The sequence below is a fragment of the Lacerta agilis genome, chromosome 14 (genome assembly GCF_009819535.1).
Source record: "Lacerta agilis isolate rLacAgi1 chromosome 14, rLacAgi1.pri, whole genome shotgun sequence".
In the NCBI taxonomy this organism is placed as follows: domain Eukaryota; kingdom Metazoa; phylum Chordata; class Lepidosauria; order Squamata; family Lacertidae; genus Lacerta; species Lacerta agilis.
In genome coordinates, this window is record NC_046325.1 from 17,609,093 (window position 1) to 17,627,955 (window position 18,863).

General features: G+C 45.6%; 1 protein-coding gene across 10 annotated transcripts in view; it reads left to right on the plus strand.

The window, feature by feature from the left end:
• PPP6R1 (protein phosphatase 6 regulatory subunit 1) overlaps positions 1-18,863 on the plus strand; it is a 50,350-nt gene that overhangs the window by 20,874 nt on the left and 10,613 nt on the right. For 5 of the 10 annotated variants that reach the window (XM_033171080.1, XM_033171084.1, XM_033171083.1 and 2 more), the window contains exons 2-18: positions 1,703-1,935; positions 3,520-3,706; positions 5,237-5,374; positions 6,238-6,303; positions 7,795-7,907; positions 8,387-8,500; positions 9,093-9,258; positions 10,058-10,210; positions 10,811-10,954; positions 11,414-11,478; positions 12,272-12,387; positions 14,639-14,724; positions 15,256-15,345; positions 16,007-16,104; positions 17,316-17,339; positions 18,178-18,235; positions 18,333-18,481. In XM_033171080.1, the coding sequence (XP_033026971.1) occupies positions 1,709-1,935; positions 3,520-3,706; positions 5,237-5,374; positions 6,238-6,303; positions 7,795-7,907; positions 8,387-8,500; positions 9,093-9,258; positions 10,058-10,210; positions 10,811-10,954; positions 11,414-11,478; positions 12,272-12,387; positions 14,639-14,724; positions 15,256-15,345; positions 16,007-16,104; positions 17,316-17,339; positions 18,178-18,235; positions 18,333-18,481 (1,994 nt within the window). In that variant the 5' untranslated portion in view covers positions 1,703-1,708. The remainder of the gene's footprint in view (positions 1-1,702; positions 1,936-3,519; positions 3,707-5,236; positions 5,375-6,237; positions 6,304-7,794; positions 7,908-8,386; positions 8,501-9,092; positions 9,259-10,057; positions 10,211-10,810; positions 10,955-11,413; positions 11,479-12,271; positions 12,388-14,638; positions 14,725-15,255; positions 15,346-16,006; positions 16,105-17,315; positions 17,340-18,177; positions 18,236-18,332; positions 18,482-18,863) is intronic. The other 5 variants (XM_033171087.1, XM_033171088.1, XM_033171089.1 and 2 more) reach the window with 2 other exon arrangements.

Consider the following 18,863-nt stretch of genomic DNA (forward strand, 5'->3'; position numbering starts at 1 on the left):
CTGCTTTCTTCATAAGACTCCAGAAAGACTCTGAGAGAGCCTAAACAAAATAAAATAAAAAATTCCTTCCAGTAGCACCTTAGAGACCAACCAAGTTTGTTCTTGGTATGAGCTTTCGTGTGCATGCACACTTCTTCAGATACCTTCTTCAGATATTCTTCTGAGAAGAGCCTGTTACATTTTTCTTCCACTGCCAGCAAGGAGCTAGCTCCCCCAATCTCCTGATTTCTGCGTGTTCACTTGTAGAGCATACCCAAAGCAAAAACAATAAGGAATGCAGCAGATGCAAGAGACCAGTTTGTTGGTCCTAGTATAAATTCTGACACAATTAGTCTTCAACAGGAGATTGAAAAAATAAAAGGAATACCTCTTATTTCTTGGAGATTCTGAGGTGTTAGGCTCTCAGGAGCCACCAACTGGTCAGCTGTAGTTGGACTCAGAAGATCAGTGGCAATAGGCATGAGTTATTTCTTTTTCTTTGGGTCTCCTGGTGAACAGTGAATGGCCTGACATATTTATTATGCTACTTGCATGAATACATTTGTCACATTCACCTGTAGAAGAGATGATTTCCTTGGGGAGGGAAGTTTGCATAAATTTAGAAGGGGTGTCCAGAAAGCTCATAGTTAAGGAATAGTCTGCTCTGAATGGCCAACACCAGACACATTCAAGTTCTTATCCCTTGTTTTGTTATTTTGCTAATTGTTTTCCAGATCTTTCCCATCACCACCCTTCCCACCAGACTTGGCCTTACTGGACACTTAGCATCTTAGCTGGGAAATGCTCAGGTTACAACTCCCTCTGCATCTGCTATTCCCTTTCGCTTCTTACTGGCGCACCCACAGTCACACACAGCTGCAGCTTAATTTGTGGCCCCAATGGAGTCCTCTGCATTCCTCCATTCCTGCTCTGCTTGCCTTTAATGAATTCTGTTGGATGACTTATCAGCTCTTTGATCTTCGCCATTTTGCTTTACCTTCCCCTGAACTCATTTCTATTAGTACTTATTTCAACATGTGGTTTTCCTTTTGTTGTGTAGTGTGCTAGTTTGATCCAAATGTTGTCACCCCTAAATTGGGGGTGGCCAACATGGTGCCCCCCAGATGCTCCCACTATCCTTGGCAATTGACCATGCTGACTTGAGCTGCTAGGAGTTGGACTCCCAAAAGCATGGAGTGAACCTCAGGATGTGCTAACTCCACCCCAGTCCACCTTCCTCCTCATTTCTCTTATATCTAGCTCAAGTCAAGTCCACAGTCTTTATCACTGAGCCACCCAGTCTACCCTGTTCTGTTTGTACCTGTCCCATTGATTTTCCCATGGTGTCCTTATCCTCTCAGTTATTGCTGTTCCCTTCCTGTGAATAATGGCTGTCTCTGTGCCGTTGAATTTTCAATTGGGAACAGTTTTATGCTAGGCTTTGATCCCCACCTTTTGTGCAAGGATTGTTTCGAATTAAGAAAGGGCAGTTGCAGGGCCTTTTTTCAGCAGGAACTTGCTGGAACTCAGGTGGGCACCATTGTTATTATAAGAGAACAAGGGAGATGTTCATGGTGAGTTCTGGCACCTCTTTTTGTATGCAGGATTACCTACTTTAGCAGACTTGCACTTGCTAGCTTGTGATGCTTGTGCTTATCTCCCACCCCATTGTTGGTTGGTTGGTTTTCAATTGGCCCCTCTATTCATTTTCCATCCTCCGCAGCAAGCCATGTTCTGGAAGTTTGACCTCCACACGACCTCTCATATTGACACCCTCTTGGAGCGTGGCAACGTGACCCTTTTTGAACTTCTGGATGAAGAGGATGTGCTACAGGAATGCAAGGTGGTCAACCGCAAGCTGGTGGACTTCCTGGTTCAGCCTGAGCACATGGAAGCGCTGGTCACCTGCGTGACAGAGGAGCCTCCTGGGGATGTGGATGAGAGAGTACGCTACAAGTAAGTTGTTTTGGAAGGGGGGGCTGGATGAAAATGGAGCTGCTCTTATTTGTTTGTTTGATATGTCCAGAACAAAGAAGAAATGTGCCATGTTCATTTTCCTCTCTTGGTTCTTTAGTGGTTCAGCTGCCTGTGGGGGCGGGGTGGTAGAAAACTGCATGGTTCCTGCTTTTTATTTATTTATTTTTTTAATGGGAAAAGTCAAGACATCAGCTTTATTGAGACACCATGCTAAACAATAAATCCAAGTGATATCTGAATTGACAAACCATGATTTGCAGCAAGTTGGGAAACAATGATTGGAAACCATGGTTTCTGCTAACTGTGGTTGGGTGTGATTGAACAAACTGTAGTTGCAAGCCGCTGCTCCATCTCCAAAGGCCACGGCATGTTGAGTTGTGAGTTCTGAGCATATGGGAAATTAGAGCAGAGGAGCAGCTCTGAATCATGGTTTGCCTGTATATTCTGAAGCACAAACTGTGGTTTGGCATTGGGTGGGCATATAATTCCAGGCTTCATAAACCATGGTTTCTCGTGCCAGAAGCAAGCATTGGGCCTGGGCACTAGCTCTGGCTTGCAATTCCTGCTTAGCGTTGAGCCACAGTTCCTGTTTTGGACTTAAGGGAGAATCCTGTTTTAAAGCAAATTGGGCTCTCTGCACTGAAGCTGGCCTACAAGGAGACTGGCAAGTGAGGAGTGTGCTGACTTTATGCTTGTTCCTAGATTAATAAACCGTTGCTTATAAAGCCTGGAATGTTGCCTCCAAGATGGCCCAGTACATTCACTAATAGCAATATAGTTGTTCTATATTTAGACCATCTTGGGAATGAATGAAACCTGGTTGCTGTCAGAAGAAAGCCTTATGCATCAACTGAAAGGAAACTTAATAACTTAAACTTGAAAAGTTCTCTAGTGTATTTATGCATTAAGCCATAGATGTCACTGCATCATAAATCTTCTAGGGTTGTAGCCAACTAAGTCTTAGAGTAGGAGTGAGAGAGGGAGGGTAGGTAGGCCTGTTGATCTGATAACAAAGCAGTGCATATATTCCACGGTTGCTGTACGAGCTCTGAATTTTGATGATGTGTGCAGAATTTGGCAGTTTGAAAACCTGCTTCAATCAAAACAAACATGGAGTAGAATGAAAACAATATTGAAAGTACATGGTCAGTGCCTGTTAAAATTTCAGTAACCAAAGAAGGGAATTGACACCTTTTCAGTGACTGATGGGCCAAAGCCCTGTATTCACCCTGTTCCTCTCTCTGACTTGAAGAAATAGAATAAAGTACCGTATGTGGAATAAGGAAATCTTCCTGACCTCCTGACATATTTTCATACAGATTGTAAGAACTGGCTTTTCATTGGGGCTGAATTTGGGATTACCTTGCTGCAGAACATTATTTTGCCCTAAACTAAAACACAAATAGGGTAGGTATCTCTTGTTTTGGAGATACTGATAGATCTTGCAAGGCAGGTGGGCCAGCACAGCCACACAACGTTCACTCAAAAGGAAGAGGCTGGTGAAGATGATCATGCAGCAGGTCTGGCTGTGTATTTGCTTTTTTAAAAGCCTCTCTCCTATAGGTATCCAAGTGTGTCGTGTGAGATCCTGACATCAGACGTCACCCAGATAAACGACGCATTGGGAGAGGACGAGTCTCTCTTGCGGCGCCTCTACGGCTTCCTGCAGACTGGAGGTATCCTCAACCCGCTGCTGGCTAGCTTCTTCAGCAAGGTCATGGGGATTCTTATCAACCGCAAGACTGATCAGGTATCTTTGCACGTGCTCATCTCAGTTGGGCGCTATGCCAGTTTTAACTGTTCCATGTTGTTAAAAGATTGCCAATACTACTGCCTTAAGTTTGTAGTGTGAGTTTTTAAATGATGCTCTAGCAAAAGGCAGCCTTTAAATATTTTGACTAAATGTCCCTGTCCCCTGAATGGCTTCATGTGGCTCAGGGGACTTACTCCTGAGAATGCTCATTAGGTCCTCCCGAACAACTTACAGAAGCCCTGGCAAGTGAGCTCATTAGGAAATATGTGGTGAATATTTTCTAACTGCTACATCCTCATGTGGCAAAACTTGATGTAGTCCACATGGGGGAGCCTATTGACTCTCAAGCATTTGATGTGCTAAATACTAGCTGTCACCATACAAAGATGCACCCAGAATTAGTATTGATCATGTGAAAATGATGCCGCAAAATAATCTCATGGTGACTTGAAGCATGTCAGGAACAAGTATCAATATTGGGCTTTTGAAGCTAGTGAATTTCGAGGTGCATCTGGTTGATCAGCTTGTGAAATAGGATCCTGGACTGCATGGGCCTTCAGTCTGATTCAGCAGGGCTGCTCCTCTGTTCTTAATAGTTCTGGTATACATTCATTAAAAACCATTTATGTACTCTATGCTGCCTTCCTCAGAGAATCTCAGGGTAGCATACATGGTGTGTGTTCCTTTCTATCTTCATGGCCTTCTCATGATTCATGTTGGGTGAGTTACTATCCCATGGTCACCCACCAAGTTCTGTAGACAAGCAAGTTTTTTTTTATTAATCCTTATGATGCCAAAAGTATCTGTTCAGATTATTTTATTTTTAAATAATAAACAGACTTGACCTTCCTTTCTCTTTCTGAAGAAACTCAAATTGGCTAACAGTATTTCTGTATTTATTGCTTTTGTATCTTGCTCTTCTTACAAGGAGTTTAAGATTGCATATGTACTTTTCCTCCCCCCCCCCCTTTGGCCTCAATACAACCCTGTAAGTTAAGTCAGGCTGACAGTGAGTGACCCAAGATCCTCTAGTGAGCTTTACTGCTGAGTGGGAACTTGAACTCCCTCCTAGTCAGATGCTTTAACCCAGGAATGGCCTAACTCAGGGATAGCTAATAACCATGCCATCCAGCAGCACCTGGACTACAACTCCCATCATCTTTGACTATCTGGCTTTGTTGACCTGGGCTGATAGGAGTTGTAGTGTAACAAAATCTGGAAGGGACCATGTTGCCTACCCCTACTCTAACCATTGCACCATGACAATCTTGCAAAAATTTGACAACCTAATGATGAGACAAATGTCCAATACGGCTTTTACCTATTAAAGGAACTTAAACCCAATTGTAGACTGGCTCATGAGAAATGTATACCATATCTCCTTTCTGTTCCAAGGTTTGATTCCAGCGTCACCACAACACTGCAAGCTTAATTGAGATGACTCTCCTTCCTTTCCCTTCCCTTCCCTTCCCTTCCCTTCCCATCTCGTCCCTTCCACACCCACTCACTTGCTCTGCTGTCTTCCAGATAGTTGCCTTCCTGCGCAAGAAGGACGATTTTGTCAACCTGCTGCTATGCCACATCGGTACCTCGGCCATCATGGACCTCCTGTTGCGACTCCTTACCTGTGTGGAGCAGCCACAGCTCAGACAAGATGTGTTCAATGTAAGGGTCCTCCTGCAGGCGCTCCTAACTGCCTCACCTTCCTTCCACTTTCTTGAAATGGCAAGCAGCACAATTTTACATTCAGTCCTCAATCGTGTTTGAAAGTTTCATCATTCACAGAATGAAAGGTTTTAGAAACGTATTTGCCCTATTCACTGTAACAATTAGAAGGGAAAGATCTGCAGTTCAGTAGGCTTAGCTGGAGAATATCTTCATTATTTCCCCAAGTGCCCCTGATGTGAATCTTAGAAATGCTGATGTTTGGAGCACATTCAGTTTATTGTTCTTTTGGGTTCTAGTTTGCTTATCTGGAGAAGCAGTGTAAGAGAAACATCAGAATCTGCTACCCAAATAGAGGTTTGCCCTTTTTTGTTGAAAGGTGATAAAGCAAATTTAGTCCATGTTTCCTTATTGAACAACCAGCATCTGTTCTGGAATTCGAGTTGCCACCCTTCAAAATGAATCCCTGCTCTATACCTCTGCACTGACCTCTGGTGTTCTCATAGGGGCTATGTGGATACATACCTGGTTTCAGAATACTCCTGTTCTACAGAATAGCCAGCCCTAAGTTGGGAAGCTTGTCTCTCACAGCATCCTCATTTGAAGGTTTCAAGATTTGAGGGCTTCCAAAGTCCAAAACTGCATGGCATTTACCAATAAGATTCCAAGGATATTGGTAGAACCTTTAGAGAAACCGTGGGGCACAGAGGTCATCACTGTAAGATAAAATTGAATGCATATGAGTGCAATCTTCTGTCCCTGGGAGATTTTGGTTGGTAAGTGGAACAGGGGTGAAATATACTTGCTTAACCTTTCCATCCATGTTCATTTCAACTCTTCCCCCCCCACTCCCTTATCAAAAGTGGCTTAATGAGGAGAAGATTGTGCAGAGGCTCATTGGGATGATCGACCCTTCAAAAGATGACAATGTAAGTATTAAATGTGTCCTGGGGCTCTTCTGCCCTCCATTGGAAATGATGTATGCTTTTGGGGGGGGGGGGTAGGTGGTTGGTTAGGGCTTTGAACTTCTTTCTGTTAGCTGATCGCAGTAGGAGCCAAACATGCTAGACTGCTTGTGGTGGAATTAAACAGGTGCATTTCATGCAGCCTAATCCCATGCATATTTCCTCCCATTGCATTCAATGGGATTTTTCTCCCAAACAAATGTGTCTTAAGATTGCAGCCTTAGTGTCTTGCGCTGTGATGATGATTATTTCGAAGTCGAGGTTAGTGAAATCAACCCCGACTGGTATTCAAAATCAAGCAGACCAGTGCCACTTATGCATGCCTTGGTTGTGTTGTATTCTAAACATGGTATCTGGAGATTTTATAGCATTTAAGCTAATTCTGGCAAGAAGGAGCATGATTTCATCCTCTGTGAGGATTCAGGAGCAGTCTATCCAATTGTGCAGAAAGGTGAAGTATTCCTTCTGCAGGTAGGAGAAGGGTGGTCTACAATCATGCTGTAAACCTTTAAATGTCCTTCTGATATGGAAATAAACTGCTTAGAAACATAAGCTGGTCCATAATACAGTAGCAAGGTGACTAACGTGAGCCTTCCACGGTTTGTTTTTTTAAGACTGGTGCTAAATCCTATTTGGAAGCACACTGGGAAATAAGGTACAAGCTTTGGCCTATAATGCCATAAACTGCTTGGCACCAGATTATCTGTAGAATGTGCTCATTAGATTAAGCTTATAGTGGGAGGGCCCCTCCATCAGAGCTTAGACAGGTATCAACAAAGATGCAGAGTCTTTTCCGTGCTGGCACCCTATCTTTGGAGTTCTCTTCCCAGAAAGGTTCATTTGGTTCCTATACGCTTCTCTTTTCTGTGCCAGGCAAGAACTACTTTATTCTCTCAAGACCTTCCTGCTGATGACAGTTCCTTGCTAGGCTTGCTCTTTGTTTTGAGGTGTTTGATGTTGATGAGGTTTATGCTGTTTGCTGTCCTTAATACATTTGTCTTGTGGTTTATATTGTGAGCTGTATTGGATCTGTAAGGCGGGATAGGAAATGTTTTTAGCAAGTAAAATTTCTGAAGTTTGAGCACCTTCCAATGATCATCTCTGGGCCCCCCCACCTTCTCAGATTGCAAGTAAGACCAGGTGGCATGTAACCCTGGGCTTTTAAGGCGATGGAGGGCAGCTAAATAGACTGCATACCTGTCTTTAGTTTCAAGGGTAATCCTGCAGGAGGGTGGCATCCAAAGGGAAAGTGTGATCGGGTAAATAAGGGGTTGTATCCAATTACAGTGTACTCGGTGTAAACCTACTGATGTTAATGAACCTTAGTCAGGTTTAATGGGTCTACTCTGAGTAGGGCTAGCATTTGATACAACCCATGGTCTCCAAGTGTGTCAAAGTATTGCTTCCTCTAGAGCAGGTCTTAATTCATTTTCTCTCCTCATCCCTGCTACACAGCAGCATTCCAATGCTTCACAGTCCTTGTGTGACATTATCCGGCTGAGCCGTGAGCAGATGATCCCAATCCAGGACAGTCCTGAGCCTGACCAGCTACTGGCTACACTGGAGAAGTGAGTACCAAGCCAGTAGCAGCACTGGCAGTAGGGAATAAGAGAGACCCTTAGGCCAGGCATAAGCGTTGTCTCAACTAACGCCAATTTTTTTTTAGAAAAGGGGCGGAAATGTAACTCTCATCTGCTTGTCAAGATTCTTCTGATATTGAATTGCTGGCTGCATTTTCAGTTATAAATGTTTTTTATATTTATTTTGATTGGGGTGTGGACTGAAACTAACCCACATGGAGTAAAACCTTTGTATTTCGGAGGTTTTTTTTAATTTTTGAGGTTTGTTTTATTATTTAGATTTGACAAGGATGTGGCTCTGAATATCAGATGGGTCTCACCTGCTTCCAAGTTGTGGGTTGCTGTTACATTTTTCTGTTTTATCATATACCTGTGCCGTTGCTGAGTTTAAAAACAACAACGCAGAAGCAGCGCCTGAGAGTGTCCTGCCATTTTAATAACCAGTTTCAATTCTCATTCATGTCAAGGCAGGAGACGATTGAGCAGCTGCTAAGCAATATGCTGGATGGAGAACGGAGCGAGTCTGTCATTGTCAATGGGATCCAGGTCTTGCTGACCCTGTTGGAGCCGCGCAGACCCAGGTGTGTGGGGTGGGTCTTATACACGCACAGTCAGAGGTTGTAATGCAACAGGTGCGTCCTGTTTGCAGTACAGTAATGTTGCATCCTGATATCCACTTTCCCCTTTAAAAACAAAAACACCTAGCCCCTGATGGTTGTGGTCAAAACAGATATGCCAGGTCTTTTAAAAAAAAACGCCAGTAAATCTGGATGCAGCTGTGTAGGGGGGTCAGGGCTTCAGGATCTGTCACCTAGCTCTTGGCTTTGGAAATGATTTCCTGATCCTGTTAGCCACCGGGCTCCAGCATCCATATATTTCACTACACGCATTTTCCCTTTTGCTACTCCCAAGTCTTAGAATAAACGCAACCTTTTCCCCTCAAGTAGTCCCAGCCCCCTCCAACAACATGAATCCAGGAAGCAAAATGGATTGGTCTAAAGGAGGAGAAAAGGATTCAAAGTGCCATGCACGACACCTGACTTGATTGGCGTAGTTTATTCAAACAATTTGAATTTCCTTGGCATAGAATTGAGGTAGCTAAGGTTTGTCCTTTGCTGAAGCCCTTAGATCTGGATGGTGAGACATGCTGGTTGCTCTTGTTCTTCTTTGCAGGACAGAGCTGGGCGGCATGGGGGGCTTTTACTGCAACCTGGAGGGGCAGATGGAGATGACCGGGCCCAACTGTGAAGTGGCTTCAAGCCAAGCCAGTCTGGGCACTCTGCTTGCCATCAAACAGCGTCTCAGGGAGCTTCACCAGCTGCTGCTCGACCCACCAAAGGTTGGTTTGTGTGTGCACTTGCTTTGAGGGCATGGAAACGCTGGGGGGATTCTAGCAGCATGCTTGGCCTTGAGGCCACTTCAAGAGTAATAATAATAATAATAATAATAATAATAATAATAATAATAATAATAATAATAATAATAATTTATTTGTACCCCGCCCATCTGGCTGGGTGTCCCCAGCCACTCTGGGCAGCTTCCAACAAATATTAAAATACATTAGAATATCACAGATTAAAAACTTCCCTAAACAGGGCTGCCTTCAGGTATTTTCTAAATGTCAAGTAGTTGTTTATCTCTTTGACCTCTGATGGGAGGGCGTTCCACAGGGCGGGCGCCACTACCGAGAAGGCCCTCTGCCTGGTTCCCTGTAGCTTTGCTTCTCGCAGTGAGGGAACCGCCAGAAGGCCCTCGGCGCTGGATCTCAGTGTCCGGGCTGAACAATGGGGATGGAGTATTCTGTGGGTGCAAAGGGCCCAAGCCCCTCTGTCTGGTGTGGGATCCTCAAGACGGTGCCCTCAAACAGCACTAAAACTCCCATCAGCTCTAGCCAGCACAGCTGGGGGGGGGGGTTGTAACCCATGACCATCTGAAGAGCACCAGATTGGACTCATTATAGGCAAGGGGGCAGAATCTAAAAATTCCATGATTATAGTTTATCCTGAATTCATCCTCTCTCGGCGGTTGGAGTCCCTTCTCTGGCACAGCTCAGCAGTGAGGTGGGAAGGGCGTGTTGAGGTATAATAGGGGCTTGTGATGGATCTGGAATGCTCTCTCTTGTCCTCTCCCTCTGGCAGAAAGAATCCCTGCAGACAACGTGGGGGATCTTGGACCCTCCGTTGGGCAACACGCGCCTGCACGTGGTGAAGCTGCTGGCCAGCTCATTGGGCACCAACAATGCAGCACTGCAGGATGAGATTATAGAGCTCGGGGCCCTCGACACAATGTTGGTGAGTAGCAGCACGGCACCTGTTGGCTGTTGCTTCAAACACTGCTCTCCCAGGGTAAAATATGCATACGTTTCTAGGAGCTTGAAAAGTTTGTTAGGCTCTTTTGTTTTTCAGGGGTGGGGAGGAAGAGCAATACTTCTGGAAAGCATGTCACCTTTGCAATATTTGCTTGATAGACAATACCAAGCCCTAGCATTAAAAAAAGACTTGTCCTGAAATAATCTTGTAAATAACAACAAAGTTGTATTTTAGAAAGAAGCTGTTGCAAAAAAATTCTAGGGAGATTGCCTAATTTAAGTATTCTTAGTTGACAGATTCAAAGTCATAGTACAAGAAATAAAAACAAATCTGCCCAGTTAATTGTGGGAGGGGGTTTCTTTTCTTACTGATGAAAATATTTTTAACTGATTTAATGTTGCTGGTGGTTTTAACATTTTCAAGTTTACACCACTGTTTCTTTGTGTGTGTGACGGTGGTATTTCAAAGAGTGGCCAATTCTTAATTTGGGTGAATGTAATCAGTTGTACGATTTAGACAATATAAAGTGCTGATTGGCTATATTTATTTAATCATTCATTCATTCTCCTCTCTTTCTGTCAGGACCTCTACTTCAAGTACACATACAACAACTTCTTGCACGCTCAGGTGGAGGCCTGCCTTAGCAATGTTTTCAGTTCCCATGCTGGGGATGAGACCATTGAGAACCACTCGGAGCCCCTCCCAGAGAACCCTGTCCTCCATCATGTAGGTTTTGGTTGTGGGGCACCTGTGGTTTCAAGCTCTTTGTATGGGTTGAGGCATGAATTACTGAAGAAAGGAGCAGAAGGTTGTGGTCCCATATGAAAAGTGGGAGATGAGAATTGAGGATCAATGCAGTTTTCAGGGCTAAGAAACTTACAGTGAGTAGAATAGGGTTGAAAGTGGTTGTCTGGGCTTAGTTGACAAGTCACTGGATTACAACCCACCTTGGGAATGGACTAGCTGGGAAAGGCTCCCACTGTTTGACATCCAGAATCTTTTGGCAGAAACCACCAACACTTGTCTAGATTTTACTGTACACCAGTGAGGACCAGAAATCTTTTAAACTGCAAGCTTGAAACCTTTAGAGTTCTTGTTAAGGAACTAGAATCCTTCTTAGTGAAATGTGGCGTTGATGTTCCGGCATCCCTTATGTGATGAGCCCCTTTGTGCTCCTTTTTGCAGTTGCTGCAGAAGTGTCGCTTAATCCAAAGAATCTTGTCTGCCTGGGAAGAAAATGAGCTATCACAGTGAGTACTGGGGTGTCTTGGTTGGATTTTCCTCTCCCCATCTTCCCTGGTCTTGAACCCTCTCCCCTGAAACAAACCCAGTGCCCTGGACAGACCCAGACATCAATGGCAATCTAAGATTCCAGAATACAGAATCTCCAAACCATGGCATTCAGCAATTTTAGGAGTGCATTATAATGCCACGTAACACTGGGGTGGGCGTACCCTCTCTTTCTGTGCCCCTTTTTTTCCTGGAGTTCTTTCTGCTCATTCCCTAATGCAGCCTTCCTCAGCCTGGTACCCTCCAACCTCACTCCCTTTCAGCCCCAGCCAGCATGGCCAGTGGTAAGGGGTGATGGGAATTGTAGTTCAAAATATCTGGTTCGGGTAGTCTGTCCTTCAAGGCTCCTTTTGCTCATAGTGTTTCATGGGGTGCTTGCTAGCTTCTTCCATTCCTTAAGGTCCTGACCTCCTGCTCAGGATCCTTATACTCCTCCATGCACCTGGAATATTCCTGCTACTGCTTATTTTAAAAGTGTGCGTGCGTGCTGCTGTAACTCCTTCCAACAACCTCTAGTCTTCTGTGGGAGTGTGCTGAGATCAATCCATTCTACAGTTCAGGGCAATAGTCTGGCTGTTCCTTCTGGTCATCCCTTATGCATAAACAAGCCAGTTTGTTTGGCTTCAACCTACGAAGGCCATACAGATTCTAAAGCCTCCCATACCTCTGTCATTCTACCTGTGCCTTTCATTTCCTAAGGGTCAAGGCCTGCAGGAACCATGAGTCTCCATCCTCTCCCATCTTCTGTTGCAGGTCTGATGGGGGAAGACGCAAGGGCTACATGGGGCACCTTACCCGCATTGCCAATGCCTTAGCTCAAGCCTCAGAGAAGTGGCCCCACTCCACCCTTATCAAGCAGCTCTTGAAAGGTAATGGGTTTGGCAGCTCCAGGGGGGTCAGGGTCATGTGCCTTGCATAGGGTCCGCTCAAATGATTCTTGAAGGGCTTTGTTCCTGAAGCGTAAGCTCTTTGGCTCATGGAAGCATTCTGGGAATTCCACTCCTCGCCTTTTCCGGTGGGAGAAATAGGGGGCTCATCTCTGTGCTGGAATGCCGCTGAGTCTGGGGTAGGATGTGCTGTTTATATAGGGAGTTTCCATCTGAGCAGGAGCTGGAGATCACTGCCTTTCTAGGTCTATTCTTCAGCCTTAAGAACCCAAGTTAAAGAAAACTGGATTTATATAATGCTGCAAATGTACATACCATGGGGTGTGTGTTTATGTTTGGATATCTGCATTCATATTTATTGGAGACTGGGAAGTTAGGGTTTTTTGGGGAGGCAGGGAGAAAGTCAGGGATATCACGTCGATTGTATGCAAGTTCTGCTAAATGAACCTTGTAGGGCAGCTTATTTGTTCATATGGTTGGAAACCCAAGTTGGAAATAGTTGCTACATTTTTATCCAAGGAGTTGAAGGCAGTGTATGTGGTGCCTGCCCCCAGCCGCATGTTATCCTTACAGCATCCCTGTGCGGTAGGTTAGACTGAGAGAGAGTGGCTGGTCTAAGTTCAGCCAACAAGCTTCATGGCTGAAAGGGAACTTGAACCTGAATCTCTGCAGAATTAGAATCTAGTGCTCAACACACTACCTGATCCTGTCTTCATGGCTCAGTACAGTGGACGCTCGGGTTGTGAATGTGATCCATGCGGGAGGCACGTTTGCAACTCGCAGCGTTCGCAACCCGCAGCGCCGCGTCTGTGCACGCACAGGTCGCAATTCGGCACTTCTGCGCATGCGCAAAGCACGATTTAGTGTTTCTGCGCGAGCGCCGAAACCCAGAAGTAACCCGTTCCGGTACTTCCGGGTTCAGCGCGGTGCGCAACCCAAAAACATGCAACCTGAAGCGTCTGTAACCTGAGGTATGACTGTAGTTGTAACAAAGTACTTTTATCGTTTTGGGCCCATAAGAGGCATTCATGTCAAAATCATGAAAAACTGATGGGCTCTCCCCTTTCAGTTGACACCACTTGATTGTGTCTGTATTGGGAAGATGGGGAGGGCAGATAGAAGGGCTGGTGACTTGCTGTTATTTTTATCTCATGGAAGAATGTAAAATCCCCCCCCCCCTTAGTTCCTAGTAGGCAATTGCTGATCTCATACCATCCATACTTTTAAAAGAGGCTTGTGGCATTTTGAAGACTAAACAAATTTATCATGCCATAAGCTTTTCTGCATCAGAGCCCACTTCATCCGTTGCAATATACATTGCAAGCATTTCTCCTAGATGGATATTTGGTCTGATCCTAGATTACTTTAAAAGGGAATTGTTAGACTGATCCATGAAGTAGAGCTCTGTCAATGGCTGCTAGCCATGGTAGCTTATATATAGAAACTTTATGTTCAAAGGCAGTAGCAGTTTGGGGGAGGGGGGCTTCCTGGAAATAACATCTCATAATAAACCATTTCTTAAACTGTTGCAGCCTTCTTCAATCTGATGCCCCCAACAGCCCCGGCCAGCACAACCTGACCCTGTTATTTCAGGAGTGGGGTTGAACTTCCATTTCAAAGACATGAAATCCTGTTCCTCTCCCCTTATACCTTCTCTTGGAACAGGGAGTAATGTGAAACAAAATTTCATGTGCTTGGAATGGATTCGGGCAGCTCCCACATGGTGAATGAGCTTGACCTCAGTCAGTGACAGCTACTGCTTTGCACACATTTGGAAGAGGTCAAGCCAACCTGTGGTGGAACATTCAAGTGAGCATCCTGAATAGAATTTGTCAAATGAAGCAAATGTAACTGGCTAAGTGATGTTTAACTGCTCACATAATTCCACTTGCTGTGAGCTTTCATAATGATTTATTAACTTATTGGATCTAGAGGGTGGTTTATTTTTATACTGCTTTTCATCCCAAAGTCCCCCAAACTAGGGTAGCTAAGGTCCTCTGCTGATCTTGGTCTTGGTAAGAAGAGGAAAAAGGGAACTGGTGGGTGACAGCTGGAGAAAGGGAATGCAGATTTCTTCTGGTTGACGGGAGGTGTTCCTTGACTTGAAGCTATTATTCGTGTGTGACCACTCCCTCCTGTCTTGTGCCATCTCCACTTGCTACCACAATGTGTATCATAAAGTAAGGTCCTTCTCCCTTCTCACCCACCTGAGCTGACATGTTCCACTTTGCAGAGCTGCCTGAGGAGGAACAGGAGCAGTGGGAGAAGTTTGTCTCAGGGCCCTTGTCGGAGACTAACAAGAAGAACACTGTGGATCTTGTGAGTCTCCTCTCTTCTCTGTGTCTTACGCTCCAGCCACTCCTGATTATAAAATGGTTGACAGGGTTCTGGAAAAGGTACTACAAGAGAATGGAAAAACAGTCCCCCCTTTTTTCTGCATCCATCGGAGCACTCTCTGTTACTGTCACATGCCACATGTACTAGGTCTTAACACTGCCACTGGAAAAATTAGCTTTGTGGCTCCAGAGTTAAGCACTTGGTTTTTGGCTAAAGGGCTACTTTTCCAGCTGGCCAGAGTCTGCCAAAATGCTTAGCTTGGCTGACGGTGGTAGAATTGATTGAACAACTACAACTCCCATCAGCCCTATGGCCAATTGGGTCAGGGATGATGGGAGTTGATCCGTCAACATCTGGAGGGTCACAGGTTCCCCACCATTTCTGTAGGGAATAGTAGGTTGTATTAGCTGATTCTCTGGGGCTTGGCCACTCAATCTTTGCCTTGTGTTTTATTTTGTTTTATTTCCGTCGGAAGACTCACCTAATGGATTCCTTCATCTTCCTTTCCTTCAGGTTAACATGCACAATCTCCACTCGTCAAGTGATGATGATGAGAATGACCTCAAGGAGTTCAGCTTCCCTCAGGAGGCTGTCCTGCAGCAGGCAAGTTTGGCATCTTCCAGTTGTGCACGATACCTCGCCCCCTTGTCTTGCCAGGGCTGGAACCATTCACACCTGTGTGCTTGCTTAGAAACCTAGAACAATTTCCCCATCCCTAAGCAGGCCCAGGGTCTAAAATTCTTAGGCCTGCTTTGGTAGCTTCCCCTGCTTTTCTTCTTTCTTCTCCACAAACTTGAATTTGTATCCTGCCATCCCCATTCCTCACCCCCTTCACTGCCACTATACGTGGAATCCTGGCATTCTGTTCTCCTAGTTGCCACTTTCGGTATTTTTTTGTTGTCTTCATGAGTTGCTTTGTACACAGCTTTGTATCTTTTACCCAGAAAAGTGGGTTACAAAGCGATACAATATGAAACAGCTAAACCAAATGCTGGGCAGATGCCACTTGTCATCAAGCAAATGATATTTGGGATGAGCTCCTTCCTGTAAGCTGAGTTCAAACAGGGTTCACTTGGCAGATTTGGATTAGGAGCTGTTCGGGGTGTGTGTGACTATTGTATTCATGTGTTCTCATACTGCATTTAGGTAGATCCATTGGGCCTAGTAAGTTTCTCCTCTCTCTTCATATACCCTTCCCCCAGTATTTCCATTTGAACTGTAATTCACATTTACCCTCATTTCCTTTTCCTCTTCCTCTTTATAGGCCTTTGTAGATTACCAGCTGCAGCAGATGACTTCAGCGTTCATTGACCACTTTGGCTTTAACGATGAGGAATTTGGCGAGCAAGAAGAGAACGTCAAGTTAGTGACGCAGTTCAAAGCCTCCCCTTTGCTCTCCCCTTTGCCATGCTTGTGTGTCGTCGTCTTGTTTTTTTTTACTTGCTCTGTGCTCTTTTGGCTGAGAATAAGCATAGCCTCCAGTGGGAACAATAGCACGCAGCATCAGGGGGGTTTCTGCGTAGTTCCGGGAAGGAAGCATGCTTGTCCTGAGGGGCTCACAGTCAGAACTCTGGATGGGGCGAAGTGTCCATAACCCCACATGGGATTGCACCTGCTCGGGCTGACAGTGCGTGGAGACACCTGGCCTCATTTGTACTTGCCAACAAGAAGGAGATTACTCATTGGCCTGCCGCAAAATCTGGGGCACATGTAATTTGCATACACTTACACACGGCACTTGGTGCTGGGCATTTTGTCCTGGAGTAAGCAAGATGCACAACATAGACCTGGGAAGGGAAGGGAAGGTGCATGTAGTCTGTGGACTCTTGTCCTGAAGTCCTGCCTATAGGAGATGCTAGAGGCTCATCCCTTAGCAAGGGGCTGGGGTCTGTAAGCCAGCGTTGTTTATCTTCTCTTGAGAAGACAGGTGGAGGGCCCAGGAAGTGAGGGGAGATGTTTCCAGCCTAGTCTTGAGCCCCCGTTCTTTTGATCATTGAAAAAAAAAAAAGGATCATGAAAAGAGCCCTAATGGGTCAGACCAAAGGCTGTTCTTGTCCAGCATCCTGCATCCCTTTCTGGCCATTGAGATGCTTCTGAGAAGCCCACAAGCAGGGCAGGATAGGTTCCGTCAGCCATTTGGAACGGAAGGGTGACTAGGTTCTTGGGGAGAAAGAATAAGATTTCTTCCAGACCTAGCTCCCACCTGAGTCTCTGGCTCCAAACGTGCTTTGCTCAATTCGCTAACTAGATCATCTTGCCTGGTAAGGAGGAAGGCGCCTTGGATTCCTGGGTCCTGTTACCATCTAAATATTTAATGTTCTCAGCAAAGATTGCCCAAGAGTTCGTCCTTTCTCTCCCCCCCCCCCCACCTTTTTTTTTTGGCAACAGCTTCAGCATGAATCCCATCTTTCCAAAGGGCTGAAATAGCGCAATAGAGGGAGCCTAGGGTGACATTGGGCAATTCCCTCACCCCACCCCAGGGCCGTCTTTCTTTTCCCAGCCCCCCTGATTTCATGTGTCTGCCTCTCTCTCTCTTTCTCTCCCCCCCCTCTCTCTGCCTATCTGCCCTGCAGTGCTCACTTCCGACAGCTGAAAAGGTAATGCCTAACACGCTGCTATGCTCCTCTCCAGCCACAGGCGGGGGTGTTGGGCTACATCCGTCCCCCGCACCTCTGCAGTTCCACCTAACTCTTTCCCAGTTAAGGGTGTATTCTGCATGGGCACATATTGAGCTTCCCTCTTGTATGTGTGTTTTAAAGTAAAACTTTGTGCCCTGAACCCTTTGGAAATAAGATGGACAAAACAACAAGGGCATGGGGAAAAAAAACACTGAAAGCTTGGTTGGTAGAGCATGAGACTCCTAATCTCTAGGTCATAGGTCTGATCCCCACATTGTGCAAAAGGTTCCTAGATTCTGCAATACTATGGCTGGTAGATGGCCTGGGTGGCTTCTCATCTCCTGACAGCAACTCAAGGGTGTCTTAGCTCTGGCTGCCGCTATGGCTGTCCCTGCCATTACGTAGATAATGCCAGGAACAGAAAAGGGATCTGAAGCTAGTTCTTCTTATGGGAAGAGTTCTGAGGCAAAGTGCACGATAGCTCGGGGATCCTGCCCAGGTGGGAGAGGCAGATCTGTGAAAATGCTCATGTGGGGAGAAGTTGCTCCTCTATATGAACTAAGATGCCCTTAGGCAATCTGCTGTCTCTGTCTCATGCCACCCACCCACCCCCAATCTCCTCAGGTAAGAGCAACTTAATTTGCATGGCCCTGCCTAGTGGAGCAAGTGGGAGGGACAATCCCTTCTCCCGCCAGAAAACCAAAGCTTCGCGGTAGGTTCAGCACTACGTTCTTTCCCAGACTAGGCCTTGGTGCTTTCCCATGCCTACATGCAGTCACCTTCTGACCTTCATCTTGGTCTTCTTGCTTTCTTCCAGCGCTCCCTTTGACAAGACGGCCAACATCACCTTCTCCTTGAATGCTGACGACGACAGCGTAAGAGCCGCTCCCCTAGAGCTTTACCCCTCTTTGCCTCCCCTCTGCACCTGGCCTGGGCTCTGATCCACCTCTCTCCTCCACCCCTTTCTCACAGCCCAATTCCAACCTCTTCGACATCTGCTACAAAGAGCGCATCCAGCAGTTTGACGATGACGACGAGGCTGACGGTTCTGACGGGGAGGACATCTGGCAGGAGAAGGAGGCTGCTGTCTCTTCTGGTATGGCACAGCCTGCCACAGTCAGGTAGGAGACAATCCCCTGCCCAAAGACCTCCTGGCGCTCCTGGGGTGTGCCAAATGGGCTTTGGACTAAGGGTGCCAATTGGTTCCTTTTGCTCTTACTTTCCTCTCTTTACACAGAAGAATTTTCCTTTGTGTTCATCGTGCACACTTTGATTTCCATAAACTTCTTCCAAGCACACTTTATGCATTTAATATTTGTAAAAAATAGTTATATACCACCTGGTACAATCTGCCTTAAGGTGGTGTACATGAATATAAAGTGTGTTAAAACAATCAGAACAGTGAATAAGATGCAACTGGTAAAGTGCAACATTGACTGACTCCCCAACAGTAAATACCAGAGTACAGACCTTTTTCTTTTCCCTAATTTTATTTATTTATTT